Source organism: Solea senegalensis, linkage group LG10 (genome assembly GCF_019176455.1).
Source record: "Solea senegalensis isolate Sse05_10M linkage group LG10, IFAPA_SoseM_1, whole genome shotgun sequence".
Taxonomy (NCBI): Eukaryota; Metazoa; Chordata; class Actinopteri; order Pleuronectiformes; family Soleidae; genus Solea; species Solea senegalensis.
In genome coordinates this window covers 22,020,699-22,042,910 of record NC_058030.1, presented here as the reverse complement: position 1 = coordinate 22,042,910, position 22,212 = coordinate 22,020,699, and the positions used below count along the sequence as shown (strand labels likewise).

Here is a 22,212-nt window from a genome sequence, read left to right as displayed (position 1 = left end):
CTGTTTGTGGTTTTAAAACTCTTTTGAGAATACCCGCATGTGTGGGATATGTCTACACGAGCATGCATTAGGTATTCGAGTGTAGGTGGGTGCATACTGTCTCAGTGAGTAATCCTTTTGCAGAGTCGACACAGCTGCGATGTCTGACTCCCCAGATCCAATCTGGCTAACTCTGTATGACTTTAACGAAAAGTTGTAAATCACCAATAAAGTCTTTTCACTTGCATCAACAGCTGATGTCACGCGGCCGGCAAAATAGCACCCAAATGTGGGATAGAATTTAAGCAAAAAGAGTATTCAATTAAATTAAACTAACATAAAAGAGGCAAAAAGAAGGACAGGAGAGAGTATGAGGTATAGATACAAACATAGCAATTGTTAGCAATACCAGGCATTACCAACCTCCGGATTCTTGTACCAGAGTGGAAGGGTGAAGTGTAATGCCATGTTTCCATCACGGTAGTTGGGTTTGGTACAATATGGTACGGAATGGTAAAGTCCTGGGTCAGGCTTGCATTTCAACTAAGAACAGTACCTTTACTTGGGGGGGTGCTCTGTGAATAACGGCTTGAATAACGACTCTGGTAACCCAAGGGAAGGGTGCTGAATATGGAATAGTTGGTATAATACTAATGAAAAAGCCAAAGGGGTGCAAGAAGATGCGAAAAGACAAAACTGTTCCATAAGTGGAAACAATGCTTAAATGCTAACCAGCACTTCAAATAGAGGCTTTTTTCAGTTTTTTTTAGCTATGCTAACGTCAACAAAACTTGTTGGGCCACTAGTATTCCCAGGCGTTGAAAACATCTGTTGTCTCTGACATGTCTCCACTATGCTGCAGACGAGCATTTAAATGTAACTATAGTACATGTGAGCTTCTTCTCCCTTTAGGGATCGCCACAATCTCCAAATCTGTATTTGTCTGCTTACGTGACGCGTTCTTCGAGCGGTGTCCCGTTTCGTAGGGGTTGATTTTAACCTCCAGCCCTTTTAACTCAAAATCCCAAAGAAGGGAAAACAGGACAAACACAGGAAGTGGACAAGATATCAGAGAAAAACTCCCAAATCATCTTTGACATGGCTCAAAGTGCAGATCATTGTCAAATGTTTAAGCTATTAAAGATGTTCCTACGCTCTGGCTGCTACTTTTACTTGACACTTTAATTAGACTTTTGCCATTTTTTTTTTCTGGCTTGATTAACGATTTGGGAAATGACTAAAGGTGTGAAAACGTAAAACCATAAAATCGGAGAAATTCAGAGAAAAACCAGGGACAAAGAAGCCAAAGTGCATGAACACATCAACAGAAAGAGCAACCTATCTTATCTTGTGAGAATTGTCTCCTGAATGTTAATAAAAGGTTTGTTTTTGGCTCGTTCTTGTGTTTGTCTAGTGGTGAGAGGGGCATGCTGATGCCTGGCCTAGAGGGAAGCTACTGCAGAAACCCTGATAAAGACAAACATGGCCCTTGGTGCTATACCAACAACTCTGCCATACCCTGGGACTACTGCACTGTCAAACCATGTAAGAGTGAGTATATGTGTGTGTGCGAGCAGACACACACACATTCACACACACACACATTCACCGTTAGGAGAGGAAACAATCTGTGAGACCGTGTGAAATAGAAAATTTGTCATACTTTGGGGATCTGAGGACGGAGCCAGCTGAGATTTGCTCGCACCGTCTGGTTGTCTGTCTCACTTACACACACACGTGCTTTATTTGCAGTGTGTACATCTGTCTACACACCAGCAGGTCAGTGTGTGTCAGAAGAGATTCACAAGTCATCAGGAAGACAGGGGAGGAATCTGTCTAACCACTTCCACATGGAGCCGAAAGGCATCGCGTCTGTGTTTGTTTTATATTGGAAGTGTGTTGCATTCACCCAACACAAATTAACAGCTGAAATGATAAGATCAATTTTCCAAAAGAAAAAAAAAAAAATCTGTGTTTCAGAAGATTATTGTTAAAAATGTATTTCTTCCTAAAAAGATTTTTTTAAGCTCTACTTTCTGAATGAGAATAAGATCTTTTTATTCAAAAAATAGGCTACATGTCTGCTCTGCTTAGCATAATTAGCCGAAACATTTCCAAAACTCTGCAAGTCCACCATCTCTGCAAACCTGTTATTGATTTTTAGTGTATTTAGTGTTAGCCTTTGTTGTTGTTGTTGTTTTTTCCTTCATTTAATTGTGTGTATTTGTCACTAATGGATCATGACACGTCCGCTATTTGCTGCACCTTGTGCCACCAAGTCTCTCTGAGTCAGTGAGACAATGTCCCACACTAAGTCTTTATTATGGGTTTATTATATATACTGTACATGTTTTTAGCAGGCTTTACTGATCAGTTCAGTGTATGCAAGTCAGGACACTCTGACAGTGAACCACCATGCATCCTGACACTCCCGAAGCTAAACGGACCTTGGCCATCATTCGCTCGATGATTTCCGCCTGTGATTTTTGCTACTGGGAACTGTCAAATTGGCCGCTGTGCAAAAGGGCTCATTGTTTTGATTAAAGATTTCTAGCTGCAGAAATGACACCCTGTGCATTTAAACACCTCCAAAAGGTCAATTACATCGGAACAATCACAAAGCTGTGCATCTTGTGCGTCCTTGAGGCTGTATCACTTAATACTCACTTGTGTGTGTCTGCAGGTGATGCTTCACAGAACAACATTCCACTGGGTGAGTGTCTCTCTCTCTCGCTCTCTTTCTGTGTCTTTCGTCTAATGTGTTTGGCTCAGCTGCTGCTCATCTGTTTTTGATTGTGTCCAAAGCAAGTGGTGGTGTTTTTGGAACCTGCAGCTATTTTGGTACATAATACAGGACGTTATGCTGTCACTATGACATCTGTTTCTGTATTTTCATGTGTGTGTGTGTGTGTGTGTGTGTTGGTCTGTCCATGTAACTTGTTCACTTTGCAACAAAACTCAAGTGAATATATCTGATAATTAACTAAACTTATAGCTTAATCTATTGCTGTTTCATATATTATGATGATTATAGTGGATCACGTGACAACTCCAGTGTCTCTTGAGTTGCAACTGTAAATAGAAAATCTGCCACTGAATGCATTTTCTGATATTTTGAATGAAACACAGGTATGGACTTTTCAGCGTGTGCCTGTGTGTGTTTATTCTTCCAGGTGAGCTGTCCTCTGTGGGCTGTTTTGTTCACAAAGGTCCCAGGATAGTGGGAGGAGGTCCAGTGAGCATATCAGAGGGCAGCTGGATGGTCAGCATACAGAAAGGGTAAAGCAGTGTGTTTAGTATTCTACACATCTTCCACTACTGAAGAAAAGGCTTTTCCACTATGCTCAGTTTCAGCCTTGCTGAGGTCAGACTACACGATGTTTGCATCCTCTGCATGAGACCAAACCATCTCAACATTGACTCTATCTGAGCTGTACCTTGAATATGCTCATTTAAAGTCCCATCCATCCTGGTCCGAAACAAGTAATCAGCATAAAAAACTTATTGCAATAAAAAGATGTAATGTAAACATGCCAATCGGATCTGATACAGCCCGTAGATGCCAAACGTCATTCAGATCGGTTCCTGGTGCTATCACATGTCTGATGCACATAAACGTGACATATTTCCATTTTGTTACTGCTGTATTTCCATTCCAAAAAAAGAGGAGGAAAATGCTTGATTTATCCATCCTTGATTGTCATTCACTATGATTTATTGTGCTGTGTTTCTCAAATCTTGTCATATTTCCATGTTGCACACAAGAAGAACAGCTAAATGAGACAAGTTGACAATTTCCCTGATCCTGCGCTGCTTGCCAATTTCGCCAAAACAAACCTTTTGTCACTGTTTTCATTGGAGGTTGCTACCTGCAGAAGTGACACACTGTGCATTTAAATTTCCGTTGCGTCTGTGTGTGGTCAGTGGTTGCTGCAGTCCACTTCTGGATTTGGTCACTTCCAATTGATGGATCAGTGTGTTGCATTCCAGTAACTTGGGTGGTTAGTATTAGTAGTATTATATTAGTTAGTGTCGTAAATGTATTAGAGGACCACAATACGTCCATACGTCCATAGTTTAGGCTAAAGCTACAACTAACCTGGAGTGTAGAGTAGACAAGAGAGGTAAAGATCCTTTGGTTGACTGGTTTTGGTTGAGGGAAAATAGGATGGGGTTTAAGCTCATCTGGTTGGGTGGGGCTATGTGGTACCATCTGTGAGATAGGGGCGGTCCTAAGTGGCTTGGTTGTCACTCATTTGTCAGTTCAGAGTTTTGTGTTAGGAGGCTGCATCTGAGAGATAAACACAACAAGTGTCCTACATGAAAGAGGGGGAGTCAAGGGAGGAGACTTGTTGGTGCCTGCTTCTCATTTCCTTTGAGCGTAGCGGCTATTTATCCCCACCCACCTCTAATCATGGTGTGTTTGAGACTGTGGGAAATTACACTGATGAATAGGAATAGTGAAAATAATGAAATGAAGTATTCTTTTTTTGTCCCCACTGTGAAATGATTATGGGCAAAAGTGTTACAACAGCTGCAGAACAACAGAGACGACAAACAGCTAACAAAGAACAAAGGATCCACTTCACAGACAAAAAAAATGTTATCCAGCTGGTACGAGAAATAAGGATGGTGTCACCTTAAAATAACGCATGCACGTTAAGAACAATGAGTATCAAATGGAATAAAATGAAGAAGTGTTAATGTTGCACATTCTTATAGTGTCCAGCTTCTATAATCAGTCCTTAAACTAACTAAAAGTTGGGTTTTCAGTTCTTGCATTTGGGGCAAAAGAACCTTTGGGGAGTCTATAGCGCTCCAAATTCAGGAAGGAGGGGTTATGTCTTGTCACGTATGATTGAAGGGGCCTTCCTGTGCACAGCTGTATAGTAAAGATCATCTATTTGCTTCTGTTGGCAGCCTGTTAACTGTCCTGCTGTTTTCACAATCCATGTCAGCTTGTTTCTGTTAACTGAAGACTTGTGTCCTTTACCAGAGATATTAAAAACAAGGACGCTCTCTATCAAACTAACGTGCACTTCATTTCTCCCCCCAAGATGCCAAGACTGACTCCAAAGCACTTTAATTTCCAAATTATAAATCAGTCTGGCTTTCTTGCTAAGAAAATCATCGATAAATGTTCCCACTTTACGGTTAACACAGTCCGATCACGCAGTCTTTGGGTCTTTGAATGTCTCATTTGTTTTCTGTGCTGTTCCCAGGTCAGTGCACTGGTGTGGAGGTTCACTAATACGAGAGGGATGGGTTCTAACTGACAGACAGTGTTTCTCCTCCTGGTAATGATAAAATTATATATATTTTTTTCTGCTTGAAACTTGAACAGTCTGTGTATTTATTTCCTCTTATACCATTTATTTAATAAATACAAATGTAAATTGCATCCATTGTAGTTGAGCGGGGTCTTTTTTAGTTGCTACTGTGTTCCCCCGATCGGCAATAAATGTGGAATCGCTCTTCAAGTATTAACTCCGCGCCGTCTGCCTCTCCAGCGTTCCGGACCTCAGCGAGTATCGAGTGTGGCTCGGAGTCTCTGATATGCGAGAGGGAACTCTCGAGTGGTCCAACAGACAGGAAGTCAGCATCGCTCATGTGATATGTGGCCCTGAGGGCTCGAGTTTAGCCCTCATAAGGCTGTCTAAGTGAGTGTCTGGAAAAATGATTGTAAAGATACCGTATATTCATGTGTGATGTTATTCTTAATCATATTCTCTTTGTTCTACTAACTATGTCCAGGCCGGCACTTCCTGCAGACAATGTCCATACGATTCAGCTGCCTCTGGCCGGTTGCTCCATCCCAGAAGGAACTATATGTAAAATGTACGGATGGGGTGAAACCAAAGGTACTGATAGGTTATATTATATTCACTGCAGCTGATTTATATACAACCATACACTGTTGTTCAGGTCTCGCGGGTTTGCAATATATTGCTTTTTTCCTGCAGCGGTCCTGATTTATATATTTTGTATTTTTCTCTCTCTTGAAATGATATAAACGATATTGTCACATGATCCTATCCTAATACATCAGGTTATATGTGTCTGGATGTATTTATTGCTCGCTGGGTGTGTTGATGTACAGACCGATATTTTGAAATGTGCAGTTTTGTCTGTGAATCACTCAGATTTCCCTCCATGCATTAGATTTGTATCAGGGATGGAAATCAGTATCGGCCAGTATCGGTATCGGCCCGATAGTGGTCTAAATCACTGGATCGGATATCAATCCGAGAAATCCTATATATCACATGTTTCACTGTAAAAATCAGCAATAGCACTTTAGCTGAGTCATGTTTGAGCTGTTTATTTCTTCTTTTTGGGAGAACAATATTTGTGTGTTACACAGTTGGATAATTACATCTTTAAAAAGACAGCTTCATAGTTCATAAATGGCCTTAAATGACTGTATCAGACTAATATCGGTATCGGTTTTGAGTTTGTGATATATCATTGCGACTGAGAGCCTTGTATATATATATGTATATATATATATATATATATATGTATATATATACACTGTATATATATATATATATATATTTATATATATAGATATAGATATATGTATATGTATGTATATATATATACATACATATACATATATATACATATATATGGGATATTGCTTCTATACAACAGTTCTACAGATGCTATATGTTTTTATGATTATTATTATTTTTAAATGAGTTATGTTACTCCACCAACACAAATAGTTCTTCACCTGGATGAACTGGACTGTTGCTTAGCAACACAAACAATGAGCATATGCCTGCATGACACATACATATAAGCCATTGTGCTCTTTGAGTTTAGAACATACGCTGCTCCTTCTCCTTGTCCTCTCCTGACAACCATTCATTCATTTATTTGTGCTGCTTCATCCTCCATGAGGGTGGATAATGACGATAAACACCTGTGATATGATGATATGATGGTTACATATCATCAGATGACTTGGTTTGAATGAACTATGTGTGTATAATAAAATGCATCCTGTAACTCTTTCAGGCACCGGCCACGATGACGTGCTGAAGGCGGTCAACCTGCCCATCGTCTCTAACGAGAAGTGCAGACAAATGCACAGAGGGAACTTCCACATCACCAACACCAAGATATGTGCAGGAGGCAAGAGGAATGAGGGAGTGTGTGAGGTAAACACACACTGTTCTTACAGCTCTCTTCATTTCAGACACATACAATATATACCTGCTTATAGCTGTTAACATCTAACATAAGCTTGATAAAATTCATCCTGAACGGCTAAGTAAGTAACGATTATTTTCTCGATTAAACGAGTGCTTGTTTGGGCTGTGAAATGTCAGAAAATGTTGAAAAATGTTGGCAAATCTCTTTCAGTTTTCAGTTTTAATGATTTATTTGTTATATGGAGCAGATAAACCAGTAATATTCACATTTAAGAAGCGGAAAAATCAGAAACCTTTTTTAATTATTGAAAAAAAACAACACTTGAACCGATTAATCGATTTATCAAAATAGTGAAAAATAGACCAAAAACGAGACAAAACCAGGCCAAAATATAAGAAAGTAGTATTTATCACAAGCAAAGACATTATGTCGTGAAAGAAAATTTAAGATCAGTCTTTGCTCTTGATTAAGACAATCCATTATTGTGAATTTTACATCTGGATTTAGTGTTTTGATCACAACAGAAAACAGTTCTGCATCTGTGCATGCCACCGTGTTCCAGTTTGGTTCTGGGGTGCAGCTGTTATCTATAAAACAATGTCTTTTTTGTCCCCCCAAAAAAATGTGTATCTGATGAAATTTCACACTAAAATTCCTTTGGTGCATTCAGCCCTTGTTGATAAACAAGAACACGCTTTAAACCCTTTGGTTGAAGTGTAAATGTATGAAGATATTAGTGCCTTGGCTTCATATGGCACTTTGAAAGCTAAACTTGATCTAAATCGCAAGCAAATGTTCTTTGAATCGTCAGGCTTAGTCTTTACTCTGTGTATAAATAGAGCAGCTGGGGAGCGTTGCACTCAATTTCATCAGCTATTAAAGCTTTAGTTTGGTGGTTTCTTTGTTTGGCAGAGAGCTGTCCATGTCCCAAAAATACTGCTGTCACTGAGCACTTGTTTTCATTTAACCCTGTCAAAAAAATACAAATAAATTAATATGTATATATATATATATATGTATATATACATATATATATATATATTAATTTCTTTAATTTTTTTTAATATATACATATTTTTTTATGTATATATATACACATATATATCTATCTATATATATATATATATATATATATATATATATATATATATATATATATATATATATATATATATATATATATATATATATATATATATACATATGCAGCCATTTTGGAACCACAAGGTATAAAATGCTGTCTGTTTCTGGTGCAGAGGGATTACGGCGGCCCCCTCGTGTGTCAGGACGGCGAGATCAGGGTCATCGTTGGCGTGAGCGTCCACGGCAGAAGCTGCGCTCGGGCCAACCAGCCCGGCATCTTCATCAACGTCCCCTTCTACACGCAGTGGATCTACAAGGTCTTCAGATATTACCCCAACCTGCAGAGCGTTTAACCGTCGCCTCAGCAGAGAACAGAAACGGACAAACTCGCGCCTCCTTCAGTCAGCCCCAGTGGTGCACTCAGGACAGTTTATCACCCATTAAGAAACTGATCAAAGGATAGATGCATGCAAGTGGATGTCGCGTAGCTTACCGCGTGGGATTAAGAAAAGGTGATGCTGTTCCCCATTTTAGAATTGGTGAATTTAAAAACAAGTGGGAGCCAAAACGTTTGGTTTTCATGCATTTTTTTTTCCTTCACCGTTTTCTTTCAAATTCACCCCCGAGTGGTATGTGTGCATGGATACTCCTTGATTCCTGGCATTACTTGAAATGTTTTCAAACACCAAAAGTGCAGTGTGGTTCAGCAGCTCCCTCTGATGAGTACATCAATGGGCCACTTTTAGAAAACCATCCAATGGTAGGGCAACGTGAAGGGCACTCCCAGCGAGCTCCACGCACCTGCGAGGGGCTTCGATAAAGTGGCTCTTACTGTACATAGTATTTTAATGAGTGTATTTGTGACACTCTAAAGGTGATTTGGGTCTTATAGATCTACGGCGAGAGGAAAAATGAATGTCGTCAGGCCGAGAAATGATGTACAGCGTGTTATCTGCATTTCAGCCTCCATATTGTCAGCTGTGTGATACGGTATAAACTCAATTTTCAGTATTGTAATGTTATCAATATACCACTGACTGTATATTTAAGGATGCATCCCGTGTAGATAAAGGAATGTAAGGCTAGTCAAGCCTATATACAAATAAAGGTGAACATGTAACGTTGTTGTGTTCAATGTGTTTGCTCAAACCTGTTTTCATTCTTCATGGGTGTGTGTGTGTGAGCCAGAGCTGAGTGAATTACACACACACACACACACTCAGGCCTTGGCAGATCTCCAACTCCAATCCACTCTGGATATTAGCGTCACACAAAGTGTGTCACTTTAAAGTTTGCTGTGGAAAAGAAGGGGAGGGTCACTGTGACTGCGTTGTCTCTAATAGATGCTCCGCTGAGACGACAGAAAAGGGCCCGGGAATCAAATTAACACGCCTCTGTTACCAGTGTAAATATGGAGCCATAAACACATTATGTCTGTGTAAGAATGAGCTTTGTTACGCTGCTGTACAGTGTCATTGTGTACATTCACTTTCACAGCACAATCCGCTCCAAGTAAACACCTATGCTAAATGTATTTGAAATGCATTATGTGACTATATTAAAGGTCTTGTTTTTAAATTCCTTGTGTTGTTTTGTGTCACATTTGAAATGCCACATTTGAATGTCTTCATTTTTCACTGCTGCTGTATAATTGAGTCAAGGCTGTTGCGCTCCCCCACCAGAAGATGGCACCACAGCAGCACAATGCCTGTAAAGATGCCCCGGCCTCATCTCACTAATACCTCGCTCTCTTTCACATAAACACACACAAACACACACACACTTTGCTCATACAGGGTCAGTTGTTGAGAGACAGATACTGACCCTGTGTGTGTGTGTGTGTAGGTTAAAGACCACATGAGAGCAAACGCTAAGGATATTAAACCCTGAATCCATTGATGGTGAATTAAGGAAGTTATCGTGCAAGCAGAAAATACATGAGGATGGAAAATGTCTGTCGCTATGCACCATGTGTGCTGACACAACACACACACACACATACATACAGTATATACACAACTGGTTTTATTATATAACTATAACCAGCTGATACCTAACCTTATCTTAACGGAATTTTAAATGTTACCCCTAAACTTAACCAGTTCATCAGAAATGGGGTTCTACCTCCCTGGGACCAGATTTTGGACTACTGTTTCCTAAGAGGTGACAAAATAATACAAATACACACACATACACGTTGAGTGTGAGCTGTTCACCCTGGCTCATGCTGGTGTGTGTGTGTGTGTGTGTGTGTGTGCATGTGAGAGAGAGACTCCAAAAACTCTGTCTTTCTTTCATAATTCATCAAAGCACCTCAATTGCTGATTATTTTGGGAAAACCCCTTTTAGATGGATCATACTCTTTTCAAAGGAGGTCCTAAATTAAAGCAATATGTCCAAGCAAGTACACAATCATTAATTATAATAATATTTACAATGATATATGAGAAAGGTGCAGCAAAGGATTTAAACCACTACACCCATTGATAAACAGTCACAGAGTACTGTACATGCTAAAATGATAAAATAAACTAACATGACAGCAGATTAAAACATTTAAAAACAGGTTAAGTAGATCAAATTCACAATCATAACACAATAATTAACTGAAAAATGAAAATCTTTTGCACTATTCATTCTTTTTCTAACATTTTATCCTCCGTTGTTTGTTTAATGTTTAATACACTTTTAAATCTGGGTGATTTCTTGGGGTTTGGGTAGAGAGAGTATGTTTTTCTTCCAGGTTTTCACAGCACAGTGGCGATCAGAGATGTTTCTTTTTCACACAGATGATGGAGACGTTCCATCTCAGCGAGCAGTACGACACTGGGTTAATGTCCATTCTCCACAGAGGATTGTCTCATGTCCGCCCCATTCTTGAATAGACGATATCTCAAGAGTGCCTTGAGGGAATTTTTTTTCAGATGTGGCACAAACATTCATTTGGACACGAGGATGAATTGATTAGATTCGTGAGGGCGAACACCAAGGTCACCTCATAAAACCTGGGAACGTGTTACCTGAACACCCAGAGAGAATCCTACAGAATTTGGCCCAAATGTTCACTTAGACTCGCATCAAGGTCAAACTATGTTTTACTGATATTTGAACATGAAACGAAGAGTAAAAAAGAAAAATGACTAAAAGTGCAGAGGCATACAGCCGCTGCGTGGTAATTCAAGTTCTTAACATGTACCTATAGCTCATATTTCATGGGGGAATAACATGTTAGTGATGAACATTCACTCTACACTGAAGAACTCACAATGCTGCCAGTCAAATAACAAGCATGTATTAGTCTGGTTTTGAGAAATTTGATTTGATTTGAAGTTGCATGTATTTTAAAACTCAGACCAACTCACTTTATCTTTTTAATGTCATGCAATCCTTCTGATTGTGTCGTATTATGAGAACATCAAATAAGCAGGATTTCTGGGAAACGATTGTGAATTTTTGCCTATAATGAAAAATAAAACAAATATCCAACATTGATTAGACACTTTCATTACCAGGAACAAGCTAATGCTTGTGATAAGTACAAATGTCTATGTTGCCATTTTTCCTCGTCTTAAGGAAAATTACAGTCTGAAAGTGGCTAGAATTTTTTTTTAATTAATTAAAGAAAATTTGGCTTGTTTCTAATAGGGCTCTTTTTGCAGTGTAACTGTGGCATTACATTGTATTGGATTTCTTGGCAATTCTTGAGTTAGAATCAAAAACATTTAAATACGATAGCAAGACACAGCCAATGGAGGCAAACATGTCAATACAAATATTGCTCTCATTCCCACTGTATGCACTATTTACATATGTCTGAGAGAAAGAAAAGACAGAGTGGGATTGAAAGAGGTTGAAAGCGTGAGAGGGAAAATGAGAGAGACTGATTATTCTAGGCAAAGGCTTTTATAAGCCACAGGACTCCCATTACAGATCACTGAGATTCGGTCTAAGTTAAGAATATCTTCTATAATTTAATTGGCTGCTCTTTGTAATGTCATTAAACCTCTTTTAAACACTTAATCTCCTCCCCGTGGACTCTTCAATTTTAGAACCATTGTGTGTAAATTTATAAGTGTCATGTGTAGGGTTACAAAAGTCAAGGCAGCAGATATAGTGTAAGTAAGATAATACAGACCCTTTTCCGGAATTGTGTTGATGCAACTCGACACACCATTCCGCCCTGATTCAGTTTACCATCAATTTGATTCTCATTTTTCATGCAGTGTTCAGTTAATAAAAGTCGCCCGACAGTAACAAAGTGAGCGGGAAAGTGCACACCTTATTGTAGACTTCCAGAATTAGAGCAGAAGTTTGACATGATGCCAGGCTGCCAGACTGTGTCTTATGAGATCATTACAAATCACGCTTTGCAACATGGACCGCAATAAAGTCAGCAATGACACTCATTGAAGTTGGCGTCCTCAGTGTAGCCGCACGTCACAGCGGCACTCACACTGTGAGACGAGCGTCCTGAATTTATGACACCGAGGAGAATGTCCAAATTCTATCTCTACATAAGGTTATGACCATCATGAAGCTAGAAATAATCTGGATACGCCTCAAAATCCAGGCCTCAGGTGAACGTCAGCGATTAAAATCTCTGATATTCTTGAAAAACCGTTCACATTGTCTTTTAGTAGTTGGCCATGAGGGATTAAAAAAGGTGTTTAAATTTAAGCATCGTGAGGGGATAAAAGTGGAGAATTGCTACACCCCTGTAGCATCCACTAAATTCTATAATTTGTCGCTTAATATTGTTGTTAATGGGCCACATGGTGGTGCAGTCGCTCTTGCTATTGCCTTACAGCAAAAAGACCAGGGTTTGCGAACTGGTGTGACTGAGGGCCTTTAATGGTGACATAGAATGGTCGCATTGCACGTATATGTGAGGTTTTTGTGGTAAAACAAAACCTGCTAGTCAGCCGCACCGTTTCGGACCAAAAGCAGTGTTAATTGGAGCAGTCTATGTCCGCTTTAAATTGAGCATGTGGTGTGAATGTGAACTGGCAACCTGTACAGGATGTACCCCACCTTTCACCCTATGTCAGCTGGGATTGGCATCAGCGACCCGTGACCCCAATGTGGAAGATAACGCAGTAGACAGTGAACGTTTGGAAACTCTGACTGTAACTTCTGCAGAACACAGTGGAAAAATCACATAAGTGAACAATGAAATGATTGATGGTCATTTTCAAACTAGCTTCCTCAGTGAAGGAGTGATTGATTTCACTCATTGGTAATGTGATCAGAATCACCTCTGAAACATGCTGTGCAGCACTGCCTGCTCTAAATATTCTATTTATTTCTTACCCTGTTTGTCCGTCCTTTTCTTCATTTTTCTTTGCTCCCCACACCTGCTCACAATCAGCAACAGCAATGGAGAACACCTGGATGTCTTCCAATCCACCCAGATTAAGAAACCTGCTCCTGCTGCCAGTCCCTGCCAGATTGTAGGTAGTCTAAGTACAGCTCCAGCTCACATTAACCAATTTGCCAGCACTTTATAAAACATTCTGCCTGAAGGAAAACACAAACTAAAAGCCTGGAAAGTCACCTGGCAGCTTCATTGAGATAAAGATATCTAGCGTTTAAAGATATATGAAATCACTTTACCTGCGACTGTGTACTTTGGGGTTTTACCTCGATCATGGCGTGACAACAGCTGCGTCTGAACCTCTCACAGTGTGACACGTGGATGCACAGTTTAGTCACCGCAACCAAAGGAACTGTGACGAGTGTCTGTCATCGTTGGTCTGAGACTCACAAAATGTCCATGAACCCTTTTAAAAATGGAAATGGTTTATTCTGGCACAGCGCAGCACAGCCAAGGGGCAACTGGTAATGATGTCAATCTAAACTCCCATTTTGAAAGCATGATATTGGCGATTTAATTGGCCAGCGCCATGATAACGATTTGCAACAGGAAATTCACATATGTCGCCTGCAACCAAGCTCGTATTGGATGATACTAGCGGTCAATCACACTGCTGTCCACTTATATGTGCTGTACTTTGTCCATATGGGAACATAATGTACTAAATGTATAGTATTGGGGCAGTCCGTGGCCAAGTGGGGGTACCCAACCCCCAATGCTCCCTGGGCGCTACTCAGTGTGGCAGCCCACTGCTCCTAATTCTAGGATGGGTCAAAATGCAGAGGAATACTTTCCCTAAGGGGATTAATAAAAACTAACTTTATACCATAGAAGACTTGAAACTTGTGACTGAGGAAGACATTGTCCACTTTTATGGACGTAAGTGCATACTGTACAGCACAGATCACGTTTTCTCGGTTCTAATTCAAAGCTATTTGCTCTTTTTAATCATGCTTATTTTTAGCTTATTTCTATCCATTTATTTTATTATTTGTATAAGGCACTATTACAGTCACACAAGTGACAAAACGTAGATGGGAAACGACACTAGAAACACATTTTTGGTTTCATTCCTCCCTTCTCCCATGTCCTTCCTCCCATCTCTAAAAAGTCACGACTTGTAAACATACAGTGTGCTTTTACAATGAAGCTGTCCATAACTTAACACTGATATTCAAGTGGACAGTAAGTTCATGTTCATTTTTTTTAGGATTTTGATAGCAAATCTAAATAAATAAAGGATGGACTGGAAAAGGCAGCATTTTTAAGAATGCACACAGAGTTGAGGTCGTGGAGCTCGGATAATTTAGTCTCCCAAGAACCTTGCCCGTGGTTCAATCCGCGCCTTTTTTGTGACATCTCAAGGTCTGGATCGATGGTTGTGTTAAATCAGTCGCCCTGTCAGAGGCTGTGTTGATATTAATCATTAGTTATTCAATCTGGAGCCCAGGAGCGGCACGACAGACTGAGAGACAGACTGCCACGCAGGCGGCACAGCGGGGTGAATCATCAGAGGTGCGTGACAGGCTGGGGGACATTAAACAGCATCGTCTGAAAGATCACTAAATCCCAAACGTGACAACTGACTTCCCAAAGACTTTCCACGTGGAAGACTTGATGCATTTTTGATTTGATGGTGATGAGATTCAGCCCGACTGCTGCACACTGTGCAAAAAACTCATTTTTGCACTCGCATACTTGACTTGTTTGGATTTTCTTGTGGGCAAAGCACGGTGACGCAGTGGTTGGGATTGGTGGCTCACAGCAAAATCGTTACCAGTTTAAATCCCTTTTTTTTCGAGTCGAACCTCTGTGTTTAATTAACAGAGTTCTCCCCATGTTTGTGTGGCTTTGTCCAGGTACGCCTGCTTACCTCCAACAGATATGAATATGCCAACAATCAGCTAAACATGTCTACGTTGTATTAAGTTTGTCTAAACGCTGCATTCCATTTATATCGGAAGTTGGAGTTGGGCAGGACTTCATCTCCGCGTTCCAGAGAGAACCTGGGATAACGAGCTTTACACTAGGGTTGCCAAATGTCCCGTATTACATGGATATGTGATGTAAAAATGAAATACCCCCTTTTGGAAAGGTATGTGTCCAATTTTCAAACTAGATATACATTATCTATTCCCTTTAAATCTGGCGTAAGCTCTCTGTGTTTGTGCCATTAGCCTGTGTGTGTGTGTGTGTGACTGTGTGCACCTGCAGAGCGCAGGAGGTCAGTAGATTTGTTTCGCACAGTGAAGTTGACTGAAGTTTAGCAAACAGATTAGTGCAGTGAAAAACATGAGTGAGAACGATGAGTCGCCCGGGACATTGGCTGCTGGCCCTGCTCCAAAAAAAAGGAAAGACTGTGTTCCTACATTTAAAGGTGACATAGAATGCTTGTATCACACATGTATGTTAGTTATGGAGGTCTACTTACATATATTAACTTGTTTTCATGGTTAAAAACCTCCTAGTCGCTGCAAACGAATCAAAATATCAAAATATCTCCTCACTGACGCTCTCGTCAGCCGCGCTGTTTCAGACCAAAACCACACCCCTAGAATGTGGACTGTGTTGTGATTGGCCAGCCAACGAGAGCTTTCCCACTGTCCTGTGATTGGCCAGGTACCTGGAAGTGACGTAATAGATAGGCCAGCTCTCAGATACACAGCTCCCCCTCTGGCACGGTGGATGCTCTGCATCTCAGCAGCTACAACGAGAGTAGTTCTTCTTCTTCTGCGGTTGAATGTACGCAACCGGATGTGCCCGGACTAGTGCCCACACCAGGAGGCGCTACGGTGGTGAGAGGAGTGGTGAGGATTTTTGATGACGACATCAAATTAAGGAAGTGCCAATCCGCTTCGCAGAGCCCAGGAAAACAATACGACACTATTTTCTCAGCAGTGGCTGAACTGTTTGTTCTGAAACTTTAGGGTTTCATAAACGAGGTAATGACGCAGATACACACACAAACGCAGCGTTAATTGGAGCTTCCGGTCTATGTGGGCTTTAAGAGTGGGAACAGAACTTTGATCGGGTTAAACCCGATCAAAAAGGTGAAGCTAAAGGTGGATCTCATATCAGCATGTTGTGTTTGGATTATGGTATGAAATCATGGCAAGTGATAAGTGCATATTTTCATATACTTGCTATTCTGCACATAAGTGTATCTTTGGGAGTGCGGTGCAGGTCAGTTATAAATATTCTGGTGCATACCAGGTGTGGAAGGAAGGACTGGCAGCTGTTTTCTCAGAATGGTAGTTAATACTCGTTTCAAACAGCCTCATCGAGACAGAAAGAGCACAGGGCCGTGGATGAGAAAGCAGGTGACGCTGTCATAAGTGCAAGTGTAATGTTCTGGCAGCTGGCTATTTTAAAAAGAGAGAGTTAGGCTTAAGAGTGCTGCTGTCATTGATAGGATGTTCAAAATCCTTGCAGTCAGTGTCAGTGTTAATACTTGTATGGATCAAAATTCTGTAAAACTGATTTAGAGTGAAATAATCAGTGTTGGTATGGCGGGTGCAACCTTGAAATCCAAACTTTGGGTATGCAAGGTTCCTTGATCTTGGAAAAAATAATTTACACTCCACAAACTGTAGTCTAAATCAGTATGGAGTACCACATCTGAGCCATTTTAGTTGTATTCGGTGTCTGAAATCTATCTTTCAGTGACACAAAATTACCAGCAGCAGCAGGACAGCAGCTCCTGTGACCCGAAAACACATATTTTCTGTTTGGAGTTTGGTGCTGGAGAGTAAATGGTTTTAAAACTTCTGTTTCCAACTTTGAAAGGCTGTGTAATGGCAAGATACAGCAACATCGAAGATATCGTAGATAAAAGAGGGCATAGCTAGAGATGTGAGCATACTTCACTTACACTACTGCTATTGTTTGAATTGTTTGTAATCTTAATTTTATTTTCTCTTTCGTCTTTCTTTAATGGCCTAGAAACTACCAAAGCTATAATCTCAGTCACTTGTACTATGGAAGTTGTACTATGGTAAATGAGCTAATTCTAGAAACCTTAACTATCCCTTTAATTTTAAACAAGTGTGGGTTTGAGTTCTGTTGTCATTTGATGTATCATTTTGACACAAGGACTCGCCAAAGGACGCATTCTGCCTTATCTTTCCGACGAGGCCTTTAACATGAACGTTTGAAAGGAAGTGATCAGCGATTCTGCTCATCTTTTGTCTGTCAATGTGTCTGACAGTCCTTCTGCGTCTTTCCCTTTCACCTTCACCGCTATCTGTCTCCTGAGCTTTTCTATCAGACATGGGGAGGTTTTATCTGAGTAAAGTACACCACAGTGCAGTAATATCTCCCGAAACAGCCAGGGAGCTGATAGGTATCACTCTGCAAACAGGCTGTTCCTTCCAGGACGCTACACAGAGATAATGTGCTGCTTTCTCTTCCTCCTGTTTTCCCTTCTGTCTGACTCTGTCTGTGACTCTGTCTCAGACCTTTTCCCCCCTCTCTCTGTCTGTCGGCATCTCTCTCCCCCTGTCCTCCCCCTATCTATCTCCCTCAGTCAGGATGATCTCATGGGGATAGAGGTGTGCTCCTTCTCCCGTTTGGAGATTCTGCAGATATTAGCCTTCTGTGTTCTTTCTAACCCACGGTGGAATTAGAAACGCCACCCTCCGCGTGAGCGAGTGCTGCATTCAGGTACAGCGGGTTTGCTCTGACGTGGTTATAGGTGTACTTATGTGCATTCGTATTTGGTGCCAGCTCTCCTGTAGTTTGTGTGTGCGTCTAGTGCGTCACCCTGTTTGCTCCGGCCCAGGTTCCCAGTGGTGTCTGGCATATGGTAACCATGGGATACGGGCCACGGTTGAGGCTGTATGCCACCAACTTGCCTTTGACGTCATAGACAGTTCCTTTTTGTCAACATCCTTCCTGACATATTAATATGGCTTAAACGCAAATTTGACAAACATTTTGACTTATTTTTGTATCAGACAGATAGCATGACAAGAGAAGAAGAATAAACTGTACAAATGAAATGTTCATATTCCTAAAAAATATATAGTTTTACAAAAAAAGGAATGCAATTATAACATATAATATCAAAATAAATTCTAAGAATTGTGGATACACACCACAGCTATATGCAGTACATGATAAAGGAATATAAGAATTCAACTGCATATACCTATCAAGAAAAGAAAAAGAAAAATGATGTCCATTGTGCAGTTTGTACCAAGTCATAAGGGAATACGGAATAAAATATTAGACTCCAACTGACTAAACCATGGGTGTCAAACTCATTTTTGTTCAGGGGCCACATACAGCACAATTTGATTTCAAGGGGGCCGGACCAGTAAAAATAGTAAAATAATAGCATAATAACCTATGAACAACAAGAACCCCTTTGTTTTTTCTCCTTTGTTTTACATTTACTGAAGGATAATTTTACAAAACATGAAATTTCTTGAGAAATATAAGTGCAATTTCAACAATATCGTGCCTAAATTTACTATTGACACAGCACACTGGATCTATAAAGGCACAAACATTTAGTCACAGGTATCTGGAGCATTTGACATTATGTTTAGATTAGTGTGAAATTTTAACAAATTCTTCCTGTGGGCCCCGGGCCGCATGTTTGACACCCCTGGACTAAACCAATCTATGATGAATGTGTACATAGTGGCATCATTATGGAGGCTCAGGGGTGAAGGGATTTGCATGTTAAGTTAGACCAGCGTGATGCAGATGTGTGATACAGTTTTATTCCCACTGGCAGGAAGGATTTCCTTTATTGGTCCTTATGGAGGCCAGTGGAGGTTTTAGCGGGTTTTAGGTGTGATGCGATCACCGGAGCCAGTTTGGATGAGGAGGCATGGATGTCCTGTAGTTTATTAGGGACTTTGGAAGATGTGCTGTGGTATTAAACATAATAATGTGCTGATTGTTTTTAAAGACTCTTATTCACTGGCACACGACGGGGGTATGTGTCAAAGCTTCTGCATCTAAAGCAGCAACCAGGAAAATCTCCAGAAGTCTAGACATGGTGGTGATGGTGACTGATGGTGACTGACCTGATGAAGCTGATGGAGGAATGAACGACGTATGATGGATTAGATGAGACTGCAAGACTTGCTGGTGATGGGGAGGAGGGTGTGCACATGACACGAGAGTGAGAGTTCCAACACAGAAAGACACAACATATTTAAAATCAATGGCAAAGAGTTAACTGGCGAACTGTTGCAGTGCTGTTGGGGCAGATGAGACCCGCTGATGAACAGCTGATAGCAGCACTCACAATGTGGGGAGATGACAGCTAGTAATTGATAATGTGCATGTCTGAGAGGAGAACAGACATTTATGAAGATGAAAACACAATATTTTGCAGTCTTTTACACTATAATTGAGGAAAGCAATAGCGCAGGGCCATAATAACAATCCAATCCGAGCCAACTTTATTCATAAAGCACATTTAAAACAACAGAGTTGCAAAGTGCTGTACAGTCTAATATATGTACGTACACAGTACACTCATAAAATAAACAACACAAAAATGAAAAGAACCACAAAATGATAAGTTTACCACAAATAAAGTTTAACAGAAATAAAAGTTCAACCCACGAATGACCCTCGACTCAGATGTTTTAGCTAATTAATAATTGATTTTTGCAAATCAATGATGTGAATATTTGCACATTAACAGCCTGTTTGACGATTTCCAATCAAGTTTTAGATTGCATCATAGCACAGAAACAGCACTAGTTGAAGAGAACCTTCTCTTGGCCTCAGATAATGGTCTCGTCTCTGCATTCGACATCATGATATTCTATTGCAGGGACTGGAGCAGACTCTCTGAATCACAGGTACTGCCCCCTGCTGGTTTAAATCATACTTGTTTGATATATTCCAGTTTGTTAGTTAATGATAATGCATCATTGCAAACAAAAGTTAATTGGGGAGTTCCACAGGGCTCAGTGCTTGGGCCTTTACTTTTTACCTTGTTTAATGCATCACTTAGGGAACATTATTAGCACAACATACACTTTCATTACACACAGCTTTATTTATCAATGAGGCCGGATGAACTAAATCAGGTACTTCAACTATAGGAAAGTCTCAGCGACATTAAGTCTTGAATGACCTGTAACTTTCTACTTTTGAACTCGCGTACAAAGCACTTAATGATCAGGACCCTTCATACCTGAAAGAACTAGCTTTACCTTGAGTCTGGTTCTGTCAGAGAGTTTTTCTTCTGAGTTTTTTTCTCTCCACTGATGCCTAGTGCTTGCTCATTGTGTAAATTGTTGGGTTTCTCTGCTCTCAATGATCTTGTACAGTTCCTTGAAATAATGTGTGTTGTAAATTTGGAGCTATAAAAAATAAAATTGAATTAGTTGAATTGGTAAAAAACTAATGAAAACAAATGTGTCTTAACAAGCAGTTCACACAGTAAATGGTTTTCCTTCGCATCATTTTAATGGATGTGATGTCTCTTTACTTTAGCAAGAGTTTTGCCACTCACTTTTTTGTGAGTGTTTTGTGAATATCCTTTGTCTTAAATCCCATTTAATTCTGTGATTTTACATATAAACATCAACTACAACAAGCTTCAAATTATTAATTAATTACTCACTAATTACCTAATATTCCACTGCCCTGATCTACTCTATACATAAAGTGAAACATTAAGACGTTTGTGATATAGTTTTAACAGTGTTGGTTCATGACTGAATACCTGTCAAACATAACTAATTATTGAAAATAAAATTTGGTTTTGGTGTCCAGGTAATATGTCGGTAATGTATTTAAACTAATGTAGTTTATTATTATTAGGATAGACTATTTAGGTGTAAATACATGTGTATATGCTCACATGACTGGAAACAATTTGAACGCTACCCACTAATGGGGCCTCTCAGATAAGGCCAAAGAGTACTGGCCTAGCCTTGCCCTTTAAAGTGGCTCACGGCAAGACGCCTATCAAGTAAATTGTGTTATGCTCATTTATCGAACTGTGGCTCAGAAACCACTTCTACTTGTTCTCTTCCATCTGTCTTTCACTTGCGTCGTGGCTCTGACAAAACCCTTAATAATATTTGTTTGTGACCTTTGGACTTCAGTAAAGAGAACCATGATGACTGTGTCCCTCACGTGTAATCCCTCTACACCGACATGTGACCTCCGAGTAATCAGCTGAGCTGAAAAACAGTTTGAGGAAGACAAGAACTAGAGATATGCCATTTGACCAGTGCTATGTCAGTTTTTGAAATAGGAAATTCAGTCAACACCTGCAACCAGGTACCAATAGCGATGTGACTCGGTTTCTATGAACTGCCATCATGGCAGCCTAAAATGCAGCAAACATGAACGGGATCGGTGCTGGATTCATAGTTCAGCATGCCCTTTAAATCCATGGAGATTGAGCGATATATACATACATTCTTCCAGACCTGCAGTATCCTGACATCTTCAACTTCCTGATTAACTTTCCTCCATCTTACTCGGAATCAGTGAAGTTTTACAAGAGCCTGGAGCAATCTGGTTTAGTGACAAACATTCAACTCTGTAGAGGGCGTTACCTTGCTTGTGCGACATCAGCTACAGCAGCTTTACAGGACGATACAAATCGTCCTTTACAGTGGTGTCCT

At 40.2% G+C, this 22,212-nt stretch overlaps 1 protein-coding gene across 2 annotated transcripts in view; it reads left to right on the top strand.

The window, feature by feature from the left end:
- The window catches only part of LOC122776532 (hepatocyte growth factor), a 30,174-nt gene extending 20,367 nt beyond the window's left edge, over positions 1-9,807 (top strand). The window contains exons 11-18 of one of the 2 annotated variants that reach the window (XM_044037131.1): positions 1,394-1,524; positions 2,663-2,692; positions 3,153-3,258; positions 5,202-5,276; positions 5,490-5,639; positions 5,734-5,840; positions 7,006-7,148; positions 8,400-9,807. In XM_044037131.1, the coding sequence (XP_043893066.1) occupies positions 1,394-1,524; positions 2,663-2,692; positions 3,153-3,258; positions 5,202-5,276; positions 5,490-5,639; positions 5,734-5,840; positions 7,006-7,148; positions 8,400-8,579 (922 nt within the window). In that variant the 3' untranslated portion in view covers positions 8,580-9,807. Of the gene's footprint in view, positions 1-1,393; positions 1,531-2,662; positions 2,693-3,152; positions 3,259-5,201; positions 5,277-5,489; positions 5,640-5,733; positions 5,841-7,005; positions 7,149-8,399 lie in introns of both variants that reach the window. The other variant, XM_044037130.1, reaches the window with a different exon arrangement.
- The last annotated feature ends 12,405 nt before the right edge of the window (positions 9,808-22,212 follow it).